The sequence below is a fragment of the Otolemur garnettii genome, unplaced genomic scaffold (assembly GCF_000181295.1).
Source record: "Otolemur garnettii isolate 467f Iridium unplaced genomic scaffold, OtoGar3 scaffold00094, whole genome shotgun sequence".
Classification (NCBI taxonomy): Eukaryota; Metazoa; Chordata; class Mammalia; order Primates; family Galagidae; genus Otolemur; species Otolemur garnettii.
Window position 1 is genome coordinate 4,390,674 of NW_003852489.1, and position 7,991 is coordinate 4,398,664.

A 7,991-nucleotide genomic window follows, 5' to 3' on the forward strand; every position below is an offset into this window, starting at 1 on the left:
AAAAAAAAAAAAAAAAAAAAGAAAGAAAGGTGTTTGGTACAATAGGCAATATCCATTGTCTTGAGACAGTTGATGCTTTTGAACAAGGACATATAAATTGAGGAATTAACTGTATTTTTTAAAAGTTGTATCTACTTACAGACAAGTAAATAAAATATTTAAAAAATCAAGTAACTTCAACATGTTTTTTAAGCAATTTAATATTATGCTAAGGCCTGAAAATCTAATGGATGAATTTTTTAAAAAATTATTCATAGATCATATAACTTCTTAGCACTAAATAATACTAAAATGCCAAAGTAGCTCCTTTGGAAAGGAAATTATAATAAGATTATACCTGTGTGTTTTACAGATTGCAAAAAATTTTTACAATTCATATATATTACCTATAGAGTTAAAAATAAAAGGAAACAATGCATATAAACTTAAATATAATAAACAGAAAAATTGGCTTGGCTCCTGTAGCTCAAGTGGCTAAGGCACCAGCCACATACACCAGAGCTGGCGGGTTTGAATCCAGCCTGGGCCTGCCAAACAACAATGACAACTACAACCAAAAAATAGCCAAGCGTTATGGCGGGCACCTGTAGTCCCAGCTACTCGGGAGGCTGAGGCAAGAGATGCCACAGTACTCTACCCAAGGCAATAGCTCAAGGCTTCTGTCTGAAAAAAAAAAAGAAAAAGAAAAATGACATTCTTTATGAAATTTAGAATGATTGAAGAAATACAACCCTTTAGTAGGGATCAAGGTAATCTCAAAAATTATGTAAGGTTAGCTTTTACTATAAACCTTCATCTCACACAGTGTACTCAAATCCTAGCATGTCTTTTCACGTGTTTTTTGCATATGTAATAGAATCAAGAAATGAAAACTTTTAATTAAACCTATAAGGGGCTGGGTGTGGTTCCTCAGGCCTGTAATCCTAGCATTCTGGGTGGCCAAGGTGGATAGATTGTTTAAGCTTAGGAGTTCAGTACTAGCCTGAGCAAAAGTGAGACCCTGTCTCTAAGAAAAAAACTAGCTCAGTGGTTAGGGCGCTGGCCACATGCACCAGGGCTGGCAGGTTCAAACCCGGCCCAGGTCTGCTAAACAAGATTGACAGCAACAACAACAACAAAAAAATAGCCAGGTGTTGTGGCAGGTGCCTGTAATCCCAGCTGCTTGGGAGGCTGAGGCAAGAGAATTGCTTAAGCCCAAGAATTTGAGGTTGCTGTGAGCTGTGAAACCATGGCAAAAACCTATATGGAACAATGAATTATTCCCAACTATAAGAATCAATTGAGAATTAAAAAGTTTTATCTGGAAAAAAAAAAAAAGAATGGAAATATTTAATATTCTCATAAGAGGGCAGCACCTATGGCTCAAAGGAGTAGGGTGCCAGCCCCATATGCTGGAGGTGACGGGTTCAAACCCAGCCCCAGCCAAAAAAAGACTGCAAAAGAAAAAAATATTCTCATAAGAACAAGTAAAACACTGACCACCAACTTCCTCTTTTGATTTTTTAGCAGTTAGGAAAGCAGGCTGTCTTGTCTTTCTATCTGAAATAGAGATGATACACTTATAACTGTTGCACTCTGGGAGGTCAAGGTGGGTGCATAGCTTGAGCTTATGGGTTTGCTCAGGCTGCTGAGCAAAAAGTGAGACCCCGTCTCTACTAACAAAACAAATAGGAAAACTGAGGCAGGAGGATCACTTGAGCCCAAGAGTTAGTGGTTGCATGGCACTCTCTCTATCCAGGGCGACAGAACCAAGAGTTATGGCACTTTCCAGGGTGACAGATTGAGACTGTCTTAAAAAGAAAAAAAAAAAAGAAAGAATGAAAGACTAATTGGGGCTGGGTGGGGTGGCTCACCTAGAATCCTAGCACTTTATGAGGCTGAGGTGGGAGGATTATTTGAAGCCAGAAATTCAAGACCAACCTGAGAAAGAGTGAGACACCCCCATCTCTACAAAAAGTAGAAAAACTACCTGAAAGTGGTGGCATGTACCTGTAGTCCCAGTTATTCAGGAGGCTGAGGCAGGAGAATTGCGTGAATGCAGAAGTATGAGGTTGCATTAAGCTATGATGATGCCACTATAGCCTTGGAACAGAGCAAGACCCTGTCTCAAACAGAAAGAAACAAGGCTTCGTGTCCATAGCACAGTGGTTACGGTGCTGGCCACGCTCACCAAGGGTGGCAGGTTCCAACCGGGCAGGGGCCAGCTAAACAATGACAACTGAAACAAAACAATAGCCAGGCGTTGTGGCGGGTGCCTGTAGTCCCAGCTACTTGGGAGGCTAAGGTAAGAGAATCACTTAAGCCCAGGAGTTGGAGGTTGCTATGAGCTGTGATGCCATGGCAGTCTACTGAGGGTGACATAGTGAGACTCTGTCTCAAAAAAAAAAAAAAAAAGAAAACAAAAATCAACTGATTGGGATTCATTGATTAACACATCTCTATTTGATTGAAATTATGTATAGTGATTATTTGATGAATATAGTAAGCTTATGTTTAGAATTTGCCTTTTTAAAGTAGGGAAGAAAGAATTAGCTACATACAGTCAGCTAATCTTCAACAAAGCTGACAACATACACTGGGGAAAGGACACTCTGTTCACAGTACTGGGAAAAGTGAATTGCTGTATCCAAAAGAATGAACTAAACCTATGTAAAACAATCAATTTAAGATAGATTAATGACCTGAATTTAACACCAAAGGCTATAAAAATACTAGAAGAAAAACCTAGGGAAAACACTTTTAGACGTTTGTCAACGAATTTATGACTCAGATCTGAAAAGCCCTGGCATTAGATACAAAAATAGACAAATGGGACTTAATTAAACTACAAAGCTTTTGCCTAGCAAACAAAATAACATGGCGAACTGACAGCCTGTGAAATGGAAGGAAATATTTGCAACCACAGGTGACTAATATCCATAATTTCCAAGAAACTCAAAACAACTGAACAAAAACAATGAAAAGCCCAAACAACTCCATTAAAAAAATGGGCTAAAGACATGAATAGACATTTTTCAAAGAAAGACAAATGAGCAAGAAGCATATGAAAAATGTCTAATATCAGGGCAGCGCCTGTGGCTCAAAGGAGTAGGGTGCCGGCCCCATATGCCAGATGTGGCAGGTTCAAACCCAGTCCCAGCCAAAAACTGCAAAAAAAAAGGTCTAATATCACTAATCATAAAGAGAAATGCATATTAAAACCATAGTGCAATATCATTTTATGCCAGCCTGAATGGATATTAAAAAGACAAGAAGTAAGAGATGTTGGTGAGGGTGCAGAGAGGAGAGAAATCTTACATACTGCTGGTGGGGATGTAAATTAGTGCAGTCTCTATTGAAAACAGTATAGAGATTTCTCCAAGAACTAAAGATAGAACTGCCATGCAATCCAGCAATCCCAGTACTGGGTATCCGCGCAAAGGAAAAGAAAAGAAATCATTGTATAAAAAGATCCCGGTCTTCATTCATCGGTAGTCCCAGCTATGTGAGAGGCTGAGGAAAAGCATCACTTTAGCCTGTGGCTTGTGAGCTGTGATGCCACAGCACTCTGCCAAGGGTGACATAGTGAGACTCTGCCTCAAAAAAAAAAAAAAAGATCGCTGCACTAATGCTTATTGCAGCATTATTTACAGTACAAAGATAGTCGATCTAAGTGTCTCATAAAGGATTGGATAAAGGAAATGTGGCATATGTGCACGATGGAATATTATTCTTTAATAAAAATGAAGGAAATGTCTTATGCAACAACCTGGATGGAACTGAAGCTATTATCTTAAGTGAATCACCTTAGACACAGTCAAATACTGCATGCTTTCACTTAGAAGGAAGAGCTAAATAATTTGTGCACTTGGAAGCAGGGAATAACATGACTTGGAGGGGTAGAGAGGTTGTGGGAATGATGGGAAATGATGCAAGGTTGCTTGGTAGGTACAATATGCATTTTTCAAGTAATAGATGGCACTAAGCGCCCTGACTTCACCACAATGCAATATATGAAGATAGCAAAATGTACTTGCTATGAATATATACAAATAAAAAAATCTAGTAGGGGCTCAGTACCTATAACTCAGTGGCTAGGGTGCCAGCCACATACACCAGGGCTGGTGGGTTCGAATCCAGCCCGGGCCTGCCAAACAACAATAATAACAACAACAACAAAAAGCCAGGTGTTGTCGTGGGCACCTATAGTCCCAGCTACTTTGGAGGCTGAGGCAAGAGAATCGCTTAAGCCCAGAAGTTGAAGGTTGCTGTGAGCTGTGACACCGCAGCATTCTACCAAGGGCGACATAGTAAGACTCTGTCTCAAGAAAAAAAAGGAAAGAAAGAAAAAAAGTTAGAAATTTCATTGAACATATTTGTATTTTTCACTCAGCTGTGAAGGTTTACACATTACCCCCCTCCACATTGGCTTGCCATAAACAACTGTCATACTCATTTCCTCATGCAACTTTTAAAATTCACTCTTTTAATGCTATTACTAATTATAATACTCTATGTGTATAGTAATTGATTTTTTCCAATATCGGTCATTAGTTTGTTAAATTGCTATCATAGGGTAATGAACTGTTTGCTGTAAGCCATTGTGTATTTATGTCAGGTGCTTAGCTGTGCCAGATGAACTAATATACTTTTAATTTTGTCTTTTTAAGGGTCAGGGTACCGATCGGCTACTTTCAACAGAATCTCATGATGAAGTAACTAATATTCTTCAGCAACCATTGGCCCTGGGTTACTTTGTATCAACTGCCAAAGCGGGTCCATTACCTGACTGGTTCTGGTCAGCATGTCCTCAAGCACAATATCAGTGTCCCCTTTTTCTTAAGGTATTGCTATTTCTATGCTAGTTCCTAACGAAGCCTAATTGAGGACTTAAATCATGAGAAATATGTGACTTTTTGAATTCTTATACTGAAATATGTGACTTTTAAAATCTTGTCTAAGTTCTATGTTCTTAAATGCATTGTTACTTACAACTGTCTAGACCAGTGTTTTTCAACCTTTTTTATCTCACAGCATACTTGAACCTATAGTTAAACTTGCGTGGCATACTTAAATTATGTTAATCAAAAAAGTGAAAAAAAGAATATACTTTGAACTATGCTTTGAACTTCTTTCAAAAATAATGTAGTTAATGATCTTTCAAAGTTTTTGTGGCACACCTAAGAACCTCTTACAGCACAGCAATTGAAAATCACTCGTTTAAAAAAAAAATCACTGGTCTAGACCATACCACAAAGAGAATTACCTAATTATAAAACAACTGTAATTTTTAAATTTTATTAAGTGTGAACTTTAATTATTCTTAAGTCAAACTCCGGGACCCTTGTTCTTAGTATAGGTTGAATATTCTTATCTGAAATGCTAGGCATGAGAAGTGTTTCAAAATTTAGATACTTTTGAATTTGGGATGCTCAATCTGTATTTTCAACTGCACATATGGAAGTTTAGAGCTGAAAGAAACTTTATATATAATCTCTAACCTTCTCATTTTCTTTAGATGATCATAATTTAAATCCAGAAAAATACCTGTCTAAAGTTATAAATTGGTAGTAAATTCAAGACTAAAACCTGGATCTTTTAACTATTATTATGTTATCCTTTGAATTACATCATAACTGCACTGCCACTGCTATTATGCTGCATTACTTAGGGGATTACATTTGAGTTAAAAATTTATTTTTTTTAGAGACAGTTTTGTTTTGCTGCCCAGAGTTGAGTACGATGGTGCAGTGATACACTATAACCTTGAACTTTGAGGCCCAAGCATCTTCTCACCTCAGTATCCTAAGTAGATGAGATCCAGGCATGTGACACCATACCTGGCTAAGTGTCTTATATTTTGTAGAGATGGTGGTTCTATGTGTTGCCTGTGCTGGTCTCAAACTTCTGGACTCAAGAAAAATTTATAATTATAGTAATAACACTTGTTTTTCTTTCTTTCTTTTCTTTTTCTCTCTTTTCTTTTTTTTCTTTTCTTTCTCAGAGTCTTAGTTTGTCACTCACGGTAGAGTGCTATGGTGTCATAGCTCACAGCAACCTCACACTATTTGGGCTCAAGTGATTCTCTTGCCTTAGCCTCCCAAGTAGCTGGGACTACAGGCACCCACCACAACATCCAGGTATTTTTAGAGATAGGGTCTTGCTCTTGCTCAGGCTGGTCTCGAACGTATGAGCTCAAGCAGTCTACCCACCCCAGCCTCCCAGAGTGTTGGGATTACAGGCATGAGCCACCGTTCCTGGCCTTTAATTTCATTTACTGCCTCCTTATAAAAAGCTTTCTAGCTTTGTGTAACTTACTATGATAAAATTAATGAATGGGTTTTTTGTTTGTTTTTTTTTTTTTCTGAGACAGAGTCTCAGCTGTCACCCTGGGTAGAGTGCCATGGTGTCAAAGCTCATAGCAACCTCAAAATCTTGGGCTCAAGCAGTTCTCTTGCCTCAGCCTCCCAAGTAGCTGGGCCTACAGGCGCTCACCACAACACTCAGCTATTTTTTCTTTTTTTGCAGTTGTCATTGTTTTTTTTAGCTGGCCTGGGCCAGGTTCAAATGTACCAGCCTCGGTGTATGTAGCCGGTGCCCTTACACACTGAGCTACAGGTGCCACCCTAGTGAATTGTTTTTAAGTACAGTAATGAGATTCTCGGGTCCAAAGTGACTTATTAAAACCAATTCATTAGTGATATAACTGAAGTTAAGATAAACCATAAAATGGTAATATAAAGTGAGACAGGGAGGCCTGTACAGGGTTGATGGCTGCTGTCACTCTTGCTCCTGTTTCAGAATAACAAGTTTAGATCTGATTGACTTAGGTAAACTCACCCTTGCCTTAGCCAAAGGTGACTGTTTTTATTCCATAAATCATGCTAATTTTAATATTTGGTTTGTTAAGGTAAAAATAAAAGATAATATGCTTTAGTTTCTTCAGGCTGTATTTAAAGCCTGTTGCTGTTAAATCTTGGTACCCTTTAGACCACATCTCATTGAGTCAGTGACATTCGAGATTAAACAATGGACTTCTGTAACACATTCATAAATAGAGTACAACAGCCGATGATCTGAATCACCTCTTAATGAGATAATATATTTAAAGAGTGTCAACCAAGATAATTAGTTTTATCGTGTGGATTTTCTTGTCCTTCCAATGTATGTGCAGTGGTCTATACAGATCTCAATACAAAAACATATTGTGAAGGGATTTTCTGCAGAATAGTAGTCCTTGGAACCTCACAAAAACTAAGAATTCTTTGGTCCCTTGGGAAGTGCAGCACATAACTGTCTGTCCCCTTTTGTAATCACAATACATGTATGCACACTACAGACTCTGAAAAACAGCAGGAAATAAGATTGTTTACCTGGCTTTTCTTAAACTTATTTTAATACACAAGAAAAGGATTGTGTAACAATTCTTAATAGTTTATTACCTTAGTATTTCAGGGCACATTTTTTTAGGAAACACTACTTTACAAAAAGTCCAAAGGACTATCCAGATTCTTTTCTACTCAATATTTGCAGAGAGGATAGTGTAAAGTGGGCATTCACCCTCAGATACAGTGTAACTAAAGATTAGGACTTCTGGTTCTGAATTACCAGGTAAGGTATAACTTAACCATAATTCTGTTCATCTTTTTATATGTCCCATTTTTATTTTCATATATGCGCAGTAAAATCACTGATATGTTTCTCTTTGCTTGGAAGAATAGTGGGTTGTTACCTAGATGGTTAAAAATATTTTTATTGGGCGGCACCTGTAGCTCAGTGGGTAGGGTGCTAGCCATATACACCGAAGCTGGCAAGTTCAAACCCAGCCTTGGCCAGCTAAAACAATGACAACTGCAGCAATAACAACAAAAATAGCTGGGCATTGTGGCAGGCACCTGTAGTCCCAGCTGCCTGGGAGGCTGAGGCCAGAGAATTGCTTGAGCCCAAGAGTTTGAGGTTGCTGTGAGCTGTGATGCCACAGCACTCTACCAAGGGTGACAAAGTGAGACTCT

At 38.4% G+C, this 7,991-nt stretch overlaps 1 protein-coding gene and 1 pseudogene across 1 annotated transcript in view; both read left to right on the forward strand.

Annotated features, from left to right (window-relative positions):
- Positions 1-149, forward strand: part of LOC100946324 — a 1,432-nt pseudogene extending 1,283 nt beyond the window's left edge.
- Positions 1-7,991, forward strand: part of MED13 (mediator complex subunit 13) — a 118,393-nt gene that overhangs the window by 103,573 nt on the left and 6,829 nt on the right. The window contains exon 28 of the mRNA XM_023516600.1: positions 4,650-4,839. Coding sequence (XP_023372368.1) covers positions 4,650-4,839 — 190 coding nt within the window. The remainder of the gene's footprint in view (positions 1-4,649; positions 4,840-7,991) is intronic.